The 21,231-nt window shown below is 39.0% G+C and overlaps 1 protein-coding gene across 1 annotated transcript in view; it reads left to right on the top strand.

Annotated features, from left to right (window-relative positions):
- WDR48 (WD repeat domain 48) overlaps positions 1-21,231 on the top strand; it is a 46,506-nt gene that overhangs the window by 12,005 nt on the left and 13,270 nt on the right. Inside the window, exons 2-11 of the mRNA XM_023231728.2 lie at positions 116-256; positions 2,857-2,935; positions 3,589-3,671; positions 3,787-3,916; positions 5,847-5,935; positions 6,712-6,813; positions 12,925-13,149; positions 15,306-15,380; positions 16,301-16,403; positions 17,570-17,667. Coding sequence (XP_023087496.1) covers positions 116-256; positions 2,857-2,935; positions 3,589-3,671; positions 3,787-3,916; positions 5,847-5,935; positions 6,712-6,813; positions 12,925-13,149; positions 15,306-15,380; positions 16,301-16,403; positions 17,570-17,667 — 1,125 coding nt within the window. The remainder of the gene's footprint in view (positions 1-115; positions 257-2,856; positions 2,936-3,588; positions 3,672-3,786; positions 3,917-5,846; positions 5,936-6,711; positions 6,814-12,924; positions 13,150-15,305; positions 15,381-16,300; positions 16,404-17,569; positions 17,668-21,231) is intronic.

Here is a 21,231-nt window from a genome sequence, read left to right as displayed (position 1 = left end):
AAGTACATATTGGAAAACATGGAATTTTCTGTTTCACATTGGCCACTAGTAGACTATATTTTATTACTGCATAGCTTCTAACTTTATAAAAAGCATATGTTGACATATTTGTCAGGTTTCCTATGTTATTCGAGATGAAGTAGAGAAGTACAACCGGAATGGAGTCAATGCCCTGCAGCTGGATCCAGCACTAAATAGACTTTTCACAGCCGGTCGAGACTCTATCATAAGAATATGGAGTGTCAATCAGCACAAGGTAATGCAGGGATTAAAATCTGTACCCAGCAAATTTTGTGCAAATGGCTTTCACTGTGTAATACGACACCTCTTTCACAGTTTCAGATTTAATCTCTCTGAATACTGAGTTATTAGGTACACTCTATAAATACATCGCAACCAGAATTCTGTAAGTCTCTAAGAAAAACCATACCTAGGAAAGTTTCAGAAGTGTTTTAGCTAAGACAAGGACTCCCTAAACTAAGTTTGCCTTAAGAGTTCTTTGCCACAAAGGAACAAAGTGATTTGGCTAGTAGGGGGATTACTTTCAACAATTAATTTTTCTGCTTTAAATGTGTTCCCCAAAAACCTCCTAGTAACCTTACTAAAAAAAGATTGAATATTCTTTTGCCTTTATAATTAATCTTAAAAATATTTTATTTTCCTCATTTAAAAGTAATTAGGGTCCTCACAAACCCCACAGGGCCTAATTAGATAATACAAGGTTAGGCTGGGCACGGTGGCTCACACCTGTAATCCCAACAATTTGGGAGGCCAAGGTGAAAGGATTCCTTGAGTCCAGGAGTTCAAGACCAGCCTGGGCAATGTGACAATACCCCGTCTCTGCCAAAAAAATTTAAAAATTAGCTGGGCATGGTGGCACACACCTGTAGTTCCAGCTGCTCAGGAAGCTGAGGTGGGAGGATCACTTGATTGAGTATGGGAGGTTGAGGCTGCAGTGAGCCACGATCACACCACTGCATTCCAGCTTAGGCAACAGCCCTTGTCCCAAATAAATAAAGGTAATATAAAATTGGTGTTAAAACTATGAAGACAACTTGCTGCCCTTCAAAGGTTTCCCTTTCTTAAGCAGGGAACAGAATTTAAATATATATAAAGATAAATCCCCAGGCAAATGGGAAGGAGCCCTTTTAGTATTTTGTTAGAACACTTATATTGTGAATGACTTAGAAAAGAAGAAAGAGGGAAGAAAAGAAGAGCCTTTATTGATCTTCTAAGTATGTGCCACACGCTCTTTGCATTTTCATATCCAAAGTGAGTTTAATTTTCAATGTCCCTCAAAGTATCTATTAGGATCCATTTTCTTTCTTTCTTTTTTTTTTTTTTGAGACGGAGTCTCGTCTGTCACCCAGGCTGGAGTGCAGTGGCACGATCTTGGCTCACTGCAACCTCTGCCTTCTCTGTTCAAGCAGTTTTCCTGCCTCAGCCTCCCGAGTAGCTGGAACTACAGGCACATGCCACCACGTCTGGCTACTTTATAATTTTAGTAGAAACAGGGTTTCACCATATTGGTCAGGCTGGTCTTGAACTCCTAGACTCAAGTGATCCACCTGCCTCTGTCTCCCAAGGTGCTGGGATTGTGGGTGTGAGCCACTGCGCTCAGCCAGATCCATTTTCATAGGTGGGAAAATAGGCTCAGAGGAACCCATGGTTAAGTGGCTAGTAAGTGACAGAGAATTAGCACCCAACCCAACTTGAAAACCCTAGTGCTAGGCCTTGTATTTTTAAAAAGTTTGTGTCTTTTTAGCAAGTTTTACAAATCTGATACTCAGTTCAGAAAAAGAACCACTACTTGATGCGCGTAGAACTTCAGTCTGGCAGGCTTTGGATTCTTTAGCCAATGGAAGCAGTGGTGGCCAAATGTCAAAAGCATGAAAAGTAAGAAAACTATGTTTGGCTTTGAAGTGCTTTTTGGTACTTATATTTGAATTGGGATGTCTCCTTTCTGAGAATTCACAGTATTTCAAACAAATTAAGAAAAACACCCATAAGAACTAACCTGAAGAATCTGGAAATCTGCCTGTCCTGCCCCAAACATCTTTTTTCTGGTCTTCCTTTTATGACAAGATTGAATAGCATTATTTGTCAAACAGACTTGTACAGAGCTGTTCTGTTTGCCCATAAAGTGTCTCAAACTTGCCTGTTTTAGGTGTAGGATGTAACTAAATACTGTTCTTTAAAAGTCCTCTGCCGATTATTAAGCCAGGTAAGAGAAGTAGAATCTTGAATTACCTAATTGAAATGGTGACATGGGTTGTCCTTTCTCAGCCATTGGGTTTCATTTTGTCTCTGAAGGACTATAGGTACCATGAGGAAAACATTTAATTCAGAAGGTGAACCCAACAGTAGGAAGCTGAAAGCAGAAGTATTTATCTCCCTCTGCATTCAGACCAGGCTCCTTACCACACTCATCAGACTCATTGCCGCCCCTGCTGTCTGCTGTTGAACCTTCACCACCACTCATTCAAATCCCCACAGCCTGCAGATTCCTGCAAGCCCTGTCCTTTCTAGTGAACCCTTTTTAGAGGGTTTTATGTCACACACAGTGCTTAGTCCAAAGCTTGTTGCCTTCACTTTCACAAGGCAAAAAAAAAAAAAGGAAGTATTTATCCTGGAAACCTAAGCTTTCAGTAAGAGTAAAACTATCCTGAAACAAAACTGTTTACATCTGTTATCTGGAGGCATCACCTATTTGGTGAGATTCTACTCAGAATTCAGGTGTTAGTTTTAATGCCTAGAGCAGTGTGTCACATTAATTGAAGAATTTAACCATATCTATCATTTGTAATATATTTCATTCTCTCATATAAACTCTTATGATTTTTCTTTTAATTTCAGCAAGATCCATATATAGCATCTATGGAACACCATACGGATTGGGTAAACGACATTGTACTCTGTTGTAATGGGAAAACATGTAAGTATTTCTTCGGATTATTATTGGGCTTCTGATATATTTTTCATTTTTTATATAAGCTTTGTTATTGAAATATACATACAGAAAAGTACACACAGTTCGAGATTGCAGTTCAACACAATTTTAGAAAGTGAATACCCAAATCAAGAAACAGAATATTACTAGAAGCCTCCTTGTGCCACCCTTTGCCACCCTTTCAGTTATTCACCCTTGCCCCAAGGTAACTGCTCTTCTGTCTTCTGAACACCAAAGGGTAGTTTTGCCTTGATTTGAACTGTATATAGATTCATGTATTCTTCTTTTAGCTTTATTAATACCTCTTTTTGTTCTTGTTTTGGTGAGATCCATGCCTTGGTTTTGCAGTCTGAGCTACAGGAATTTTTCTCAATCACATTAGTTGAGCCTTCAACTGGAAGATTAAAAATGTTTGCACTGCTTGTTTTAAAAATATATTTTTTTCTTTGAACATGTGTCTTGAGATTTTAAAAAATTGAAGCAGTATACAGTAGGTTCTAGAAAGAGCTTTTAGGTGTGTTTGTGTGTGTGAGAGGGAGAACAGGTTAGTTTGAAATAATGTTACATTGTTGTAAGATAAGTTTTCAAAGTTGTAAGTCATACTACTAAGGAGTTTGTTAATTCTTTGCTTCTTCTAGTGATATCTGCTTCTTCTGACACGACAGTAAAAGTATGGAATGCACATAAGGGATTTTGCATGTCAACATTAAGGACACATAAGGTAAAACAATACAGTTCTCAGTGTCTTTACTGTAATATTGGGATCTCAGTACTTTGTGTGGCTTATTTGATTACTGATCTACAGAAAGATCATAGTATGTCTGTTCTATTTACAGGATTACGTGAAGGCCTTAGCATATGCCAAGGATAAAGAACTAGTAGCATCCGCTGGATTGGACAGACAAATATTCCTTTGGGATGTGAATACTCTAACAGCACTGACTGCCTCAAATAACACTGTCACAAGTAAGGTGTTTAAAAGAAACTTCTTTGAAAGTGATCCAAGTTAACATAAATAAAGAATGGTTTATAAAACATTTTTGATAGGTTTGCATCAAGACAGTGGTTCATATTTTGAGAGTGCTTCTACCTACAGCGTTCTAGCCCCCAAGAGTATGATTGAACAACAAGGAGCTAGTTCCTCACTGCAGTCTGAAAATGGTAACTTCTCCAGGTATAACCTGGTTATTTTTTGTACATCTGCATGCCTTAGCTCCCTAGCTAAAATGTAAGTCGCTACAGGGTAGAGAAGACTGTCTTACTACTTTGTGTCTCCCACAGCATTCTCTGGTCCAAATCCATACACTCAGCAGGTATTATTGAAGGAGGTGGTGATTATCTGACAAAGTAGGCGGCTTTCTGACTTTTTAAAGTGTTAATATATATTAACAGCTTTTGAGTTAATAGCCAAGATGAAAAGTACCCAAGAGAAAGAAAGAAAAGTTTTCCAGTGCCAGTTTATCCAATTTTCTGCCTTTTAGAGCAGCCCTGAGAAATCGAGCCAATTCCAGAGGAGCCAGAAGGGTAGAGTGCTTCTAGAGGCAATCCAGAGATGTTCACAGCATGGATACTTCATCAGCTAAGAGATCTCAGACTACCAAGTCAGGCTCATACAAGTCTAGATTTGAAATTGAGCTTCATGCTTGGCCCAACCTACTAGAGTCCTCCAGGCCAAGTTTCAGAAGGGACTATTAGGAGCACATTTTTGGCGAGGCCTGACCTGGAAAGTCTACATTGAAGACATGGGCCTGCACTCTCTAGATCCCTACATTATAGATCCATTTTATAATGACTCTGTGGAGTGTTCACATTGACATAGACAATACACTTTTACTAATATAGCATAGTATGTGCCAAGAAGGGCAAGTTGGGAGACTGGTGTTTATAATCTCTTGATTGTTGTTTTGCCTTGTTTCCCAGGAAATATGTGAAGGTCTCAACATTCTGTTTCCCTTGTTCTTGATTTTTCACCTGTACATTATCTCTGATTCATCAGCTGGTCCCTGTTAGGGGCTGTCATGATACATCATTAGATTTTAAGTCTGGCTGTAAGGCCTGCCTCAAAGAGACACTAATGGGGGGGAACAAAGCAAAAAAAAGAAGCAGATTGTCACGAGGTCAGGGCCCAGGCTTAGTGGATACAGATTCTGCTATAGATACATCTTGCTTAGAGTTGTTTAGAGAGGATATCACACTTTTTTTTTAATACGTAATAATAAAAATAACACTAATAATGGCTAACATGTATTGAGTACTTGCTACAAGTAGACATTTTTCTAAACACTACATGTATTAACTTATTTACTCCAACTTTTTAATATATTTGTTTGTAAAATTGGAATCATACTATATAGACAGTTTCACATGCAGTTTTTTTCACTTCAGTGATACTGAGAACATGAACATAATTTTTGCTATATATTGTCTGAATTCCTTCCTGAAAGGTTGTACCACATACTTCACATAAGTAATGTATGAGAGTTCCATTGTACTGTTTTCTTTTTAGAATCAAGTATTACCTTGTTTTTTGTCTTGGTGTATGAAACAGTATTTTTGGTTTGATTTGTGTTTGAAAAAAACTGAAATTGAACTTTTTTTCGTATTTATGGCACATTTTTTGCTTTAAACATATGTCATTTAAGTGGATAGCTTTTCAGTGGCACTGCAATTTATCAGATATTTATTGAGCATTTGTGTGTATTCAAATCCAGAAAATATGTAAATTTTGATAATAATACTGTTTAGAATTATCTCCATTATATGTAGATTTCTTTTACTTAGAGTACTTATAAAGATAAGATTTTCTAAATTGAATAATTAAACTTGAAGTTTTTGCTGACTAGTTACTAAATGGCTGATGATCTTGTTAACGTTTAGTTCCATTTATCCTCAATAGCTTCTTCTTTAAGTGGAAACAAAGATTCCATTTATAGTCTGGCCATGAATCAACTGGGAACAATCATTGTATCAGGGTCCACTGAAAAGGTAAGGAGGAGCTTATTTCTTCTTTTTTTTCTTTTTTTAAAATTATTTTTCACATACCTTGTCTCCTATTATTTAAGCAGGTATTTTACGATTAGCTTCTTTATATTTATTTATTTAGAGACTGGGTCTCACTCTGTCACCCAGGCTGGAGTGCAGTGGCATCATGATCCTGGACTTCTGAGGCTTTAGCGATCCTTCCACCTCAACCTCCTGAATAGCTGGGACCCCAGGCACACACCATCACGCTCATCAGGCCACACCTTGCCCCATCTGGCTAATTTTTGTATATTTTTGATAGAGACAGGGTCTCGCCATGTTGCCCAGGCTGGTCTCCAGTTCCTTAATGCAAGCAATTCACCTGCCTCAGCCTTCCAGAGTGCTGAGATTACAGGCGTGAGAGCCCCTGTGCCTGGATCAGGGGGAGCTTAAAGGGTGTTTTGAACATTAGAAAATAAAGAAACAAAAATAATTTAATCTGTGTAATTATTAAATATATAGACAGTGGTTTTGCCTAGTGGGTGCTAAACAAAAAGTTTTATTTGAATAGGTAAAACTGTAACTGTTGTGTGTATAGTGACAAGTTAAAGAGGCTGTGCATTTTTGATGTTTGAAAGATCCAATTCCCTGAAGTTGGGAGGCTTAAACAGTGTCCATTGGCAGAAGCAATATTGCCTTCTCAGAACTTAATGGTTATCATTTGCCTGATGAGAGTTGTCTGTTATTTAAATTTGATACTGATATATTTAGTTTGTGTAATATTCTATTAAAATTCACAGGTGTTAAGGGTATGGGATCCAAGAACATGTGCAAAACTAATGAAGCTTAAAGGGCACACGGATAATGTGAAAGCATTGCTGTTAAACAGAGATGGCACGCAAGTATGCAGTTTCATTTGGGTGTTTATCTAATAGCCTTGTTGGAAATTTCCGCACTTTGTATACTATTGCATAGATTGATGTGAACCAAAAGCCACGCTTACTATCAATTGTGGTCTAATTAAAAAATTTTAAAATACTAAATTGCACATATAAGCTACATTTAAAAACTATTCTATTTGCATCACTTTTAAAAACGAAACAAAGAATTTCCTTAGAATAATTCTAATGCAAATGAGTATATGCATTTATGGTGCATAGAGGCTAAAATAACTAAAAATGTTACCTGTGTAAAGCAAAAGGAAGCTTTGATATCAAATGCTTTTTGCCAATGTATTAAGTGGAAAATTTTCTCAGTGGGTCTGACTTTGGGGCACATTTTGTCAGTTGACTATGTAGATATAGTTGATAAATTTAGTTTTCTAAGATAATGCTCAGGGTGAACATTTCAAAGAAAAGCATTTTGGTAATGTTATACATTAGCTCAGTTGGCCACATAATTTGTGAATTATAATCACAATTCTGTTCTGTAGCAGTGGAAAATACTATTTCATCAACGTAGATAATAAAAAACAAAAGCCATCATCTTGTGGGTATGACATACATCTACCATGTATCCTTGACTCCCTCAGCCATTTTTTTTCAGAGTGCAGTGATAAGTGAGAGATAACTGGAATTGATTGTGATAGGGTTAGAAAAGGGCTAGTAGAAAGATGATGAGGTGAGAAACACCATCGGTTTCTTTTCCTGTGGAAGTTAAGACAGAAATTGCTTTAGAGATTAATCAGAGAAACCGTTGCCTCCAGAAGTGAACAGAAGGTTTGGAAACTAGTCTAAGGTAGGAAATCATTTTTCAGAACCAGGAAAAGAAAAGACTTAAAGATACCTGTGGAGGTCTTTGGAAATGTGAAGAATCTTGATGTACTGTGTGACCTTGAGGATAAGATTTCACTTTAGTCCTTAATTTGCTTAACTGCAAAGTGAGGATCATAATATATAGTTGGTGAGAGTGTGTTTGTGTGTACATACATGTGTTAATAGTAAGTACTTTCTTGACTGTAAGCCAGGGCATTTTCTAGAGCTCTCAAGTTCCTTTGTGACCTCATTTTCATGTGAGTGTAAGAAGCCCAGTGCAGTCAGCTCCTCACTGTTTTGCAGTGTAGCTGCAAGGCTGCAATTGAGATGGTTGCCCATGTGTCTTTAGTTAGCTTTGCCAGGATTGGGCTGGATCATATCATCTCCATGGTTTCCAGAAGGGGGCTATGGGCCTGGCAGACCTTCTAAAGCTCTACCTGTCTATTCCATCTCTTGTTTCCTATCTATGCAATTATGAATGTGCTTTTATAAAAGATGATTTAAGTATCACATGTACAGTTAGAAATGTACTTCATCTGAAGTCAGCTACATTTATTGTAAGCAGAGGCAATATTGTGGTTCTACTTTAAAAACTGCCTGTTAGAGTGTATACTTGATAGGTATCATTCTTCATCTAGTTTCTCTTCTATCCATTTTCCTTATTGGCAACTATGGACTAAATGTAAAATTACCACCAACAACCTAGCATATTTACGTTAGTGAATTGATCAACAAACTGTAATAACTGCTTATTTGGGAAAAAGAGGTGAGGAAAAAAGAAACTCTTACTGATTAATGAATTGACCAACAAAAAACTATAATTACTTATTTGGAAAAATGAGGTGTGGAAAAAAGAAACTTCTACTTACAGATTCTTGAATTCTTGTAATATGGAAGAGGTGGTTATCAGTTACTGGGCCAAAGTTTATATTGCATCCTGCTAAATTGCCCTGTGAGCTTATAATATAGCGTATCTGGTGACTTTGTTAAGTCGGAACTGGCAGTAAGATATATATGTTATAGGCCAATGAATCCCATGAACATCTGCCCGTTGCCTCATTCTTTTGTTGTAGAATAAGATTCTTATTTACCAAATTTATTTGAGGTTCTCCCTAAGGGAGTTCTGCCTGTAAAGAGGTCAGCATTGCAGTTGCTTTGATTGGTGCTAACATTATTGGGCAGAGCCACCTATCTTTTTATTCCTTTTACTCAGGCAGTTAATTGCTTGAGGAGCTGGGGACAGCCTGCCATCTTGATTCGAGTCAGTCATGTCCTTGTATGTCACTCACAGGGTTCTTTTGGTAATACAAGTCTGCTGATCCTGGCTTATGGGTCTGAGGGTCTCAGAGCATCAGGCCACTTATTGCCTCAACTTACCTCGTCTACTTGGCTGATCTCTGCTGGCACTTGAGATTGTGTGTTAGTGACCATCCCAGGAACACTCCTGTTGGTCAGCAGCAACTTGGCCTCAGTACTTCCTGTCTTCATTGACAGAAACAAAGAGCACCTGATTAGGGCTACAGACTCTATTCCACTAAATCTGATTTAGCAGAATCATTGAAGGACATTCTGTCCTTGTCCTAGGAGTTACCCCATAATGAACATCTTCATGTTTATCTATGTTTATCTAGTGAAGGATGGAGGCAGTGGAAATGTTTTGATGACTCCTCCAACTCCTACAAGATCTCAGGCACTAGAATTCCTATAAAACAGGACATTCTTTAATCATACTACCAAATGCCGCAAAGAAGTTGGCCAACGTAATACTTTTTTTTTTCTATTTTTGTACTTTTTTTTTTTTTAAATTTAAGTTCTAGGGTACATGTTCACAACGTGCAGGTTTGTTACATATGTATACATGTGCCATGTTGGTGTGCTGCATATACCCATCAACTCGTCATCTGCATTAGGTATATCTCATAATGCTATCCCTCCCCACCCCCACATCCCCACAATAGGACCCGGTGTGTGATGATCCCCTTCCTATGTCCAAGTGATCTCATTGTTCAGTTCTCACCTATGAGTGAGAACATGCGGTATTTGGTTTTCTGTTCTTGTGATAGTTTGCTGGGAATGATGGTTTCCAGCTGCTTCCATGTCCCCACAAAGGACACGAACTTATCCTTTTTTATGGCTGCATAGTATTCCATGGGGTATATGTGCCACATTTTCTTAATCCAGTCTGTCACTGATGGACATTTGAGTTGATTCCAAGTCTTTGCTATTATGAATAGTGCCATAATAAACATACGTGTGCATGTTTTTATAGCACACGTCTTTATAGCAGCATGACTTATAATCCTTTGGGTATATACCCAGTAATGGGATGGTTGGGTCGAATGGTATTTCTAGTTCTAGATCCTTGAGGAATCGCCACACTGTTTTCCACAATGGTTGAACTAGTTTACAGTCCCACTAACAGTGTAAAAGTGTTCCTATTTCTCCACATCCTCTCCAGCACCTGTTGTTTCCTGATTTTTTAATGATTGCCATTCTAACTGGTGTGAGATGGTATCTCATTGTGGTTTTGATTTGCATTTCTCTGATGGCGAGTGATGATGTATGAATGTCTTTTTTTGAGCAGTGTCTGTTCATATCCTTTGCCCACTTTTTGATGGGGTTGTTTGTTTGTTTCTTGTAAATTTGATTGAGTTCTTTATACGTTCTGGATATTAGCCCTTTGTCAGATGAGTAGATTGCAAAAATTTTCTCCCGTTCTGTAGGTTGCCTGTTCACTCTGATGATAGTTTCTTTCGCTGTGCAGAAGCTCTTTAGTTTAATTAGATCCCATTTGTCAATTTTGGCTTTTGCTGCCGTTGCTTTTGGTGTTTTAGACATGAAGTCCTTGCCCATGCCTATGTCCTGAATGGTATTACCTAGGTTTTCTTCTAGGGTTTTTATGATTTTAGGTCCAACATTTAAGTCTCTAATCCATCTTGAATTTTTGTATAAGGTGTAAGGAAGGGATCCAGTTTCAGCTTTTTACATATGGCTAGCCAATTTTCCCAGCACCATTTATTAAATAGGGAATCCTTTCCCCATTTCTTGTTTTTGTCAGGTTTGTCAAAGATCAGATGGTTATAGATGTGTGGTATTATTTCTGAGGGCTCTGTTCTGTTCCATTGGTCTATATCTCTGTTTTGGTACCAGAACCATGCTCTTTTGGTTACTGTAGCTTTGTAGTGTAGTTTGAAGTCAGGTAGTGTGATGCCTCCAGCTTTGTTCTTTTGGCTTAGGATTGTCTTGGCAATGTGGGGTCTTTTTTGGTTCCATATGAACTTTAAAGCAGTTTTTTCCAATTCTGTGAAGAAAGTCATTAGTAGCTTAATGGGGATGGCGTTGAATCTATAAATTACCTTGGGCAGTATGGCCATTTTCACAATATAGATTAAAGGGGTGGTTTTGTTGGGGGGCCTGCTTTTCTGTAGTCTTAGAATACTAACTACCATCAGAGATTACTTTGCGTTCTATATCAGCATTGATACAACTGTGTTTCCTTATCTGCTTCCAACTGTGCACCCTTAGTTGGGACTTATCCTTTCCTGTTACAAGTTGCCCCAGGCCACGAGGATTTCTAACCCATCATATCTTACTTTCCTTATCCTCTTTAAGTTGTCAGACCTTACTCTGTAGATACATAGTCTAGGATCTGAGGGATCAAAACTTTACTGAAAGTTTGCCACCTCAGAATAACACCTCTTCCTGGAATGGGGAGTCCCTCCTTGGCCCCTATGCCATCAGATTGCCACATTTCTCTCTCACACATGTTGCAGATTTGCTTTAACCTTACTGCTGACAGTTTCTTTATTGGTTAGTTTCTTGGTTCCCTTGTAAACTAGCTGGAATAGGTTATTAAACTACTGATGCTCCTGGCATCTTGTGGGGGAGTTTCCTAATATGTGTTCATTTAATTAAACATGCTTGGAGTTCTCAGGGGCCCTTAAAGTCATGGGGCAGGCCAGTAAATTTTTATTCCTGAAGGCCTCATGTATTTGGGCACCTTCCAAATCTCTATGACCACAACTGTCTTTCCTTCTTTGAAGCTCTTTGCTTACTTAACTTCACACTCCAGCAGCAGCAATTGCTTTTTCCTCCGGGCCATTCTTTTTCCCGAGGAAATCAAGTATTTATCCTCTTCTGCAAGTCACCACAGTAACATGCTGAGTGTGGATGCAGGGTATCTAATTCAGTTGTTTTCCGCCACACTCACAGTGTACTCAGCCCTCATTTGTATGCCAGCAGCTTCTATGTAGTTGACTCTCTTGAGCCATCAGAAATTGTCAGAATTGCCATTGTTAACTCCCCTGAGGCTCCTCATATGGAAATTGTCCAGCACAAAGAGTGAATGGTAAGCCTGAGACAAGATTTTGTTTCTGATTCCTGTCAGTAGAATCCAAGAGACCTGGCCTCATCAGGAGTCCAGAGCCATGAGACAGCGGTGTAACCCAGGGCTTCAAAAAGCTTGCTGGCCTAGTGCAGTGTTTGTCAAACATAGTGAACATCAGAATCACTTGGAGAGCCTGTTAAAGCACCAATTGCTGGGTTCCAACAGAGTTTCTGCCTTGTTAGCTCTGAATGAGACCCAATAATTTATATTTTAACAAGTTCCCAGGGGACTCTGATGCTGCTGGGACCACACTTTGAGACCCATGGGCCTAGTGCAGACCACTACCTTCGTTTCCACTGCTTTCAGACTCTATGTCTCTTATTAGTAGATTGTGCAAATAGGGCTTGTCTACAGGATTGACCAGAAATCAACAAGCGGCCAGGAAGAGAGGACAAAGGCAGTTCTTGCTCAGTGATTTCTCCTACTGGAGTATCTCTAAGCATAATTAATAGGTATCATTCATCTAGTTTCTCTTCCATCCATTTTCCCTGTTGGCAACTATAGACTAAATGTAAATTTACCACCAACAATGTGGCATATTTACATGAGTAAATTGATTAACAAAACAACCATAACTACTTATTTAGGAAAAAGAGATGAGGAGAAAAGAAACTTTTACTTACAGATTAGTGAATTGATCAACAAAACTACCCTAATTACATATTTGGGAAAAATAAGTAATTTTCCCCAAATTAAGTGAATTAGGTCACTTTAGCCTGTGGTGCATGGTTGTCAAGCCTTTATCCGAGGCAGAAACACAGGTTATTAAGAGTTGTGTGTTTGACAGTGTGGACTCGGGAGAAGTCAGGTGCAAAGCACAAGAAAGCAGGAACTTTGTGGCAAGTTCTAACTTTACCTTTCTTTGTTTGTAGTGCCTTTCTGGCAGTTCTGATGGAACAATTCGCCTTTGGTCCCTTGGCCAGCAGAGATGTATAGCAACATACCGAGTCCATGATGAAGGTGTTTGGGCGCTGCAAGTCAATGATGCCTTCACACATGTGTATTCTGGTGGAAGGGACAGGAAGATTTATTGTACAGACCTAAGAAACCCTGACATTCGGGTGCTAATTTGTGAAGAAAAAGCACCAGTTCTTAAGGTATGTCATATATTAATATTTTAGTTTTATAATTAAGGTTGTTACATGTGTTAGTCAAATACAGCAAACGCTATATTAAAACATGACTCAACTGCCGGTGGGGGGTGGTTTGTAAAAAAGATACTCCATCATGAGCAGAACTTGACAGGACAAGGAAGAGTAGGCATCTGTCTGGATGGAAGAGTGTCGGTATGAGATACTCTGGGGCAGTTTTGTGTTTTGCTTTTTTTTTTTTTTTAAACAGTTTTGTAAGTCACCTGTAGAAGAAAGTGTGACTTCTTGGTGCATCAGTGATGCATGACTCTCCCACTGATGGATTGTAGTGAAATTGTCTCATACTTGCTCCTGAGCTTGCCTGGCTTTCCTGAGCAGTCCTTAGGAGGAGAAATACGAGGAGTTAAGGTTATCTGTGAGCGGATGACAAAGCAGAGGAGGGTCAGGAAATGTGTCCATGGTCTCAGGAGTAAGGAAGTGAAAGAGTACTCTCCTCAAAGAGAAGAGGGAGCAGACTGCTTCATACTACAAACCACCACTGCCTCAGAGCAGCCCTGACCATCAGGATCTGTCATGTGGGTCAAAGGGTTCTTGAGGAAGTCTTTGGAGGCCATCCATATGGACACCTGCTGAAAGTGAAGCCTAGACTGAAAAATGGCCAGTCGACATGTTCAACCTCACCGATAGTCCCAGAATTTCACATTAAAACAACTGTGAGAAAGTTTCCAAATTTTTTTTTTTTTTTTTTTTTTTGAGACAGAGCCTTGCTCTGTCATCCAGGCTGGAGTGCAGTGGCACAATCTTGGCTCACTGCAGGCTCCGCCTCCCGGGTTCAGGCCATTCTCCTGCCAGGCGCCCGCCACCACGCCCAGCTAATTTTTTTTTGTTTTTTGTTTTTTGTTTTTCAGTAGAGGCGGGGTTTCACCATGTTAGCCAGGATGGTCTCCATCTCCTGATCTCATGATCCGCCCGCCTTGGCCTCCCAAAGTGCTGGGATTACAGGCATGAGCCACCACACCCAGCCTGAAGTTTCCAAATTTTAAAAATGAAGGCAGAAAAATACTACTACTCCCTTTTCTCAGAAATCACCTAAAAGGAAAATGAGAAACAGAACTGCAGATACCCATTCTCTGCGAAACTAAGTGACATCTGAAACCTCAGACCGCTGTGTAGGAGGAAGGGCTGAAAAGTGGAATGGAGGTCAAATGTGAAGGTTGGGAGGATGTCTGCAGTCTAAGAGCTCAGACAAAACTGGCCAAGTACAGTTCTTTAAAATAGATGGCATATCCTGATGGACCAAACCAGTAATCCTTTAGAGAAGCAAAGAGTCAGAGCTGAATTAATAATCATACATATACAACATGTGTGCAGGCAGCAGGCTGATGGGGAGACAAGCTTGGAGGAGAAACACTCTGCATTATGAGTTCTATGGCTGCCTGGATCTCTTGCCAGGATCTTGGCTGTGGGGAAAAGACTGAAAGAATTTGGCACAAACATAATTATATGTTACGAGGAATATCATCTTAACTGAGGAGGATTGTTGCTAGCTAGGAGTCCTGCCCTGTCCCCACCACTGCAAACCTGCAGTTTCCTGATGTGGGAAGAATAGTGGATGAATGTAGAATGATTCCACTTGTGTAATATATACATGCACATAAACATATTCTTATATGTGCAGTATTTTACATACAGAAGAATAGACAGTAAGCTATTCCTAGGCGTCCCGTCCTTAGGCAAGGGTTATTTTCACTTTTACTATGTTGTTAGGATGTTTTTTACTTCAGACATTTTCAAAGTAAAAAGAAATTTATTTCCTTGTTATTTAAAAAAGAACATAAAAACTGGAGTAACAAAAAGAAAAAATTATGGAAAGGCATCCTTTTGACTGTATCCATTCAAGTCCCTCTAATTGACCACACTTAAAATTATTAGCCACTGTTTTAGGTGAGAAATTACCCATTACACTTTTATAGGGCTGTGAATTTATTTAGCAAAGAAAAAGACTCATTTTTCTGTACATCCTTAGTTTTTCACACATGTCCAGGTATAGTCACACACAGTTGTTGAATGAAGGAGTTGATATTAATAACTGGCAGTTACTGTCCTGGCAGTTCAGAAGAGCTGACATTCCACAAAGCAATATTTTTGTGCTTTGTTTTCAGATGGAGCTTGATAGATCAGCTGATCCTCCTCCTGCAATTTGGGTTGCAACAACTAAGTCTACAGTAAATAAATGGGTAAGTGAGCCATTAACCTGGCAAAGGTTTATAAACATGTATTTTGTTATCACAGACCTGTAGACACTGGCTGCAAATGCTCAGTGTGGCCCTAACTCTAGCATGCTTTTGGGCAGGGGCAAAAACCTGAAAGCCCTGTGAATGCAGGTAGAATCCTAAAGATCATACTAAAATTAAGATAATAATCAAAATGACTATTCTGACTTCTTTGTCCGGAGCCAAGATACTTGTTCCATGTCCTTAGAATAGACACAGTTGCCTGATAAAACCAGTAAGTGTTAGTATATCCTCTGACCTCATGAAGCTATATTTGAAGATAGGCAGCCCAAGTACCAACAAGGCAGGGAAACTCACCAGGATTCAAATTTGTTTAAACATAAGAGAAAGCAGAAAATTGTGCTTTCAAATTAGTTTTCTTTTTCCTCATAGCATGAAGAGCAGGGATAGAAATAGAGGATAAACAGAAGTCATCCAAAGCTCACTGTTAATTCGTAAATCTTAATTAAAAGACTTAAGTTTTCTTGCTTACCACACTATCTGTAGGTAACAAAAGAGAAAGTGTTTGCATTTATTCCTGTTGACATGCAGGTCAAGTGTTCTTTCTGTGTACTTACTTTTAAATGTTGTTTATCTTGTGTTAATTTCATCATGCCCATTTATGACCAACATAATTTTACCTGGAAGAGTACTCCTCCTTTCGTGCATAGTTTTCTCTCCCAAAGACAATATTCCCTTCTTAATATTTGTTTCTTTTTAAACGATGATAGATAATTGTATTGTGATCAGATATTTTTCGGTTGATGTAGTGGTTGTTGAAGTTTTCTTATTTGTTTTTTGACTTTATTTTTCTTGCCACTTTAAACAGGCTGGCAAAGCTTGTAGAGCGTAAAATGATCCAATAATAAATTTTGTTATTTTAGACTTTGAAGGGAATTCATAATTTTAGAGCCTCTGGAGATTATGACAATGACTGTACAAATCCTATAACACCTCTTTGTACACAACCTGACCAGGTTATTAAAGGTAAGAAAATGGAAGGTACTGTACCCTTTATTGAAGTTAGCAGTGGTTACTTAGAGATTGACAAAAATGAAGACAGTGACCTTGCTTTAAATATAATTCTGATGTAAACAAAATATAATACATTGATTTATTTTTAATATAAGAAAAAGAGGGTTTTTTTGTTTTGTTTTGTTTTGTTTTGTTTTGTTTTTTTTGAGATGGAGTCTTGCTCTGTTGCCCAGGCTGGACTGCAGTGATGGGATCTCGGCTCACTACAACCCCTGCCTCCTGGGTTCAAGCCATTATCTTGCCTCATCCTCCCAAGCAGTTGCGATTACAGGTGTGAGCCACCACGCCCAGCTACTTTGTATATTTTTAGTAGAGATGGGGTTTCATCTTGTTGGCCAGGCTGGTCTCGAACTCCTGACCTCAAATGATCTGCCTGCCTCAGCCTCCCAAAGTATTGGGATTATGGGCGTGAGCCACCACGCCCAGCCAGAAAAAGTTATTTTAAAAAATGCTGTTAGTGACTTTTAAAGTGGACTTTCTTGAGTCAGTTTATTTGCCTAACATGAGAATAGTCATGATAAAACCAGTAGCCACTTTGTAAAATGTATAGGATTTAATATTGTACTTAGGTATGAGGCAGAAAAGGACAGATATGATCCTCAAATTCTACATGCTGCAGCTGATTATGGCAAAAAAGCAGCGTATGTTTAATGTCAGAGTTTGGGATTAGAATTTTGTGTGTCACATTCATTTGTTCATGCTGTTAAACCTTTAGAATATTCATTCAGGAAGCAAAAGATGGGAAGCAAAAGTTATTGCAAAATGAGACTAATGCAGAGACTTCCTGTCATCATTTTGACTTTTCCCAGTGGATAAAGCTATTGTCTCTCAACAATTTTCCACTAGTACCCCCTTGACATGAAGAATCCTTTAATCCATAATGTATTATTAAAATCAGACAGTTTTTCTTTCAATGTTTATAAAATGGACATAAATAATTTATGGCCCTTGAATTGCTTTAGATATAATCATGTAGTCTTTTGGTTTGTCTTTTCCTTTCTGGTAGGTAGTACAGTTTGTGTTCCTGTTACATACCAGTTAACAATTGTTACCACACTGTGAATTTAAATGTAGGAGGATTATTTTACCAATTGTGTGGTTTTTTTTTTTCCCATTAGGAGGTGCTAGTATTATTCAATGCCACATTCTTAATGATAAGAGACATATATTAACCAAAGATACCAATAATAATGTGGCATATTGGGATGTATTGAAGGTGAGTATCTTTTTTGGGTTAAATATAGGTTGTTACATTGTGTATCCCTTTATTTTTTATTTTTTGTATGTGATAAGATAATATAAATTAAGATGTAATTGTAGTAATACTTTATGGGGTGGTGTATACTTTCTTATGTGAATATCAGATAAGGTCATAGTTTATCTTTTTAAGTAAATAAACTGTTTAAATGGAATCATTTTCTCTGGTTAGTGTATTGCAGACAATCTTATATGCTGCCTTACCTTAAAAGTCTCATTCTTGTGACTATTGACATCTTAAGCCAGATAATTATTTGGTGGGGGGAGGGGGCAGGTAGGGGGCTATTCCATGCATTGTAGGATGTTTAGAACCTCTCTAGCCTCTACCCACTAGTTGCCAGTAATACCCCTCCCTCCCCCGAGGTGTGGCAACCACAGGTGTCTCCACATGTTGCCAGATGTTTGGAGGGAGGAAGAATGGTGTAAAATCACCCTAGACGAGACACACTGGAGTGCACAAAATAAGGTTGGCTGTTTCTTAGGATTTATAGACATCACTATGAGCATTAGTTACAACTCTGGGTCGTGTTACAATAACTCCCTGTGGGACAGTTGAATTGCATGAAGCTATTCAATCACATTCCAGATAGCACTGAAGTGTTTGTAGGCAGATTAAAAAGTTAGTCTATTTTTATCATTCTGACCAGTCTCTTAGTGTTGTTGGTATACTTGTTCATTTGTTCAACAGATATTTCTTAGATTGAATGACTATCATGTGCAAAGAACCATGCTTAAGGGTCATAAATGATGAAAAAGTCTTTACTTTGATCCCCTTTGGTAGGAGGGACAAGTGGAATGGGAAAACCTTATAGATAAGGAACAGATTTCAGGATAGCTTATGGATGAGGGAAGTCAGGAGAGCTTTGTGGTGGAGAAATCACTTGAACAGGGACTTAAAGGTTTCTAGTAGATGGATAATGGGGGTAGGAGGAAGAGCATTTCAGGAAAAGGAAATGAATGGCAGAGGCACAGAAGAAGGGTGGTATGTGCTTATTTGGGGCAAGGTGAGCAATTTTGTTTATTTGGAGACCAGAGTAAATATAAGGAAGTAATAGGGGGTGTAAGGTTGAAAAATGACATATAGGTTATTTCCCAAAGAGTCTTAAGCTGTAGGGTCCAAAGTTGGCCTTTCGTTTGTACTCCCAGAAGAACCTTAGATAATTTTAGAGCAGGAAAATCTCATGTTGAGAGCAGTAGTAGTTAGTGTATGTAATGGGAGACTAAAAGCTGGAAGACATCATGATTAGAGATCTAAAGGAAGAGACATGAGCACCATAGGAAAGGCTAAATAAATAAATAAATAAAAATAAAGGGCGAGACAGATGTTGAGCATATTATAAAGGAAGAATTGGGAAGAGCTGGTATTTTGGTTAAGCTCCTGGTTATAAAGAAAAGAGATTCACTTACTTAATGATCTAAAGAATAAGACAGGCAAGTTTCTTGTTAGGAAAAAGGGACTGTCTCTGAACAGAAACCTTGACTTGACTACCGGTTTTCCTCCCGGTGGGACATCTATGTGGGAAGTCCGTTATGAAACAGTTGTTTGGTGAGCATTGCTTCAGAGTGAGAGGCTTCAGTTCTTTGAGTAGAAAGTTTAGTTGCAGCAAGCTTCAAAAATCTGATTAGTTTTTCTTTACAATAGAGAGATGCCTGTTGGGGGTCGGGGTAGAAACTCATGTTGATTTCAGAGAGGGTTCCCTTGGGGGACTGGGAGGATCCAGAACAGCCCTAAGGAACTGAGCAGCAGGAATTCTTGATTCTTCACTTTGATACTCTACCACAAATGAGTCCCTAACTCTGTCCTGTGGCTAGACTTCACCTCATGCTGCCCAGGACGTAATTATCTCCAGAATACCCAAGAGAATCTGATCAGGCCAGCTACTCTTTGAGAGTTGACCTATCAGGTTTTCTGTATATGGGTCTGTTGCCCACTCTTGGTCTGGTTAACCAAGGCCTGAGTTGAGTCCTGCTGTCTGAATGGGAGGTCCTTCTACTTAGATGTGGCTAGCACACATCATGATAGGCATTTCTATGTACCTAGCAGCTTCCCATATCCAGACCTTGAAGTTTTGATGTCAAATGATCTGGTGTAATAGACATGGCTGAATAGTGTGGGACAGTCAGGAGTTTTTTAGGAACATTGGCTTGTGCGTTGGACAGAACTGCATTCTAACCTTGGCTCTGCCAAGTACTCACCAAGTGACCTAGGGAATATGCTAGGGAACATCTCTAAAATGGTTTCTTCATTCCTAAAATGTCGAGGGTGCCTATTATTGGTGATGTTGAGAAGCACAGTGTCTGGTACATAATAGGAGGCTGTTGCACTAATACAGCTGAAAGGTGATATTTGTCTAGACTAGGGTGGGAACAAGGGAGATGGAAAAAATAGAATAGGAAAATATTTAGGCTTGTGAACAAGAGTGATAACTTTTTTTTTTTTTTTTTTTGATACGGAGTCTCACTCTGTTGCCCAGGCTGGAGTGCAGTGGTGCTATCTTGGCTCACTGCAACCTCCGACTCCCTGGTTGGAGCAATTCTCCTGCCTCAGCCTCCTGAGTAGCTGGGACTACAGGCATGCACCACCACATCAGGCTAATTTTTGTATTTTTAGTAGAGACAGGGTTTCACCATGTTGGCCAGGATGGTCTCAATGTCCTAACCTCATGATCCACCCGCCTTGGCCTCCCAAAGTGCTGAGATTACAGGTGTGAGCCACCATGCCTGGCCACAGGAGTGATACTTTAATGAAAGGAGTATGAGGAAAGGAAGAAGCAAGAATGAGTCCCAGGTTTCTTGATTGGACAGTTTGTTGAATAGAAGTGATGTAGGGAATGTAAGATGAAAAACGGGTTATCAGGAGAAAAGGATATGCTGAGAAAGATGTTGAATTTGAGTTTCTGTGGGATATCTGAATAGAGATGTATGTTGGGCAGACAGCTGTACAGTCTCAAGCACAGTTAAAGAACTGAGCTGGAGTAAAAGGCTCAGCAGTCATCAGCTTGTGGATTACAGTTGATGTCATAGGAAATGTCAGAGTTTCCAAGGGACATATGTAGACTGAGAAGAAACTAAGTCATCAGGTTTTCAGGGATGTTGGGAAAAGAGGAAGCCACAATAGTATGTGATTTTAAAAAGTTGTGGGGGAGTAAGAAAACCAAGAGCCAATGGCTGCTCAAGAACAAATTGAGTATTTCAGGAAGGAGCTTGTGGTTAGTGGCATTAACCTGCTGTGAGTTGATTTAAGATGTGACTGTAACATGCACATGGATTTAAATAAAGAGGGTGGCCTCTGGTTAGAGTCTTAAGGGCAAAAGCCAGATAGAGTGCGTTGAGTAGTGATTTGAAGGTGAAGAAACAGAAAATTTGACTGGATAATCTTTGAAGAAATTTGATTGGAGGGGTAGGCAGGAAGAGGCAGAAGCTGGAGAAGAGGTAGGAGTCAGAGGGCCAAAGGAAGCTTTTGATTTTGTTTGGTTTTGTTTGGGTATTTGGGTGTTTTTCAGATGTAAGAAATTTGAGCATA

The sequence above is a fragment of the Piliocolobus tephrosceles genome, chromosome 2 (assembly GCF_002776525.5).
Source record: "Piliocolobus tephrosceles isolate RC106 chromosome 2, ASM277652v3, whole genome shotgun sequence".
Taxonomy (NCBI): Eukaryota; Metazoa; Chordata; class Mammalia; order Primates; family Cercopithecidae; genus Piliocolobus; species Piliocolobus tephrosceles.
The sequence above is the reverse complement of the archived record's forward strand: the minus strand, read 5'-3'. Positions and strand labels throughout refer to the sequence as shown.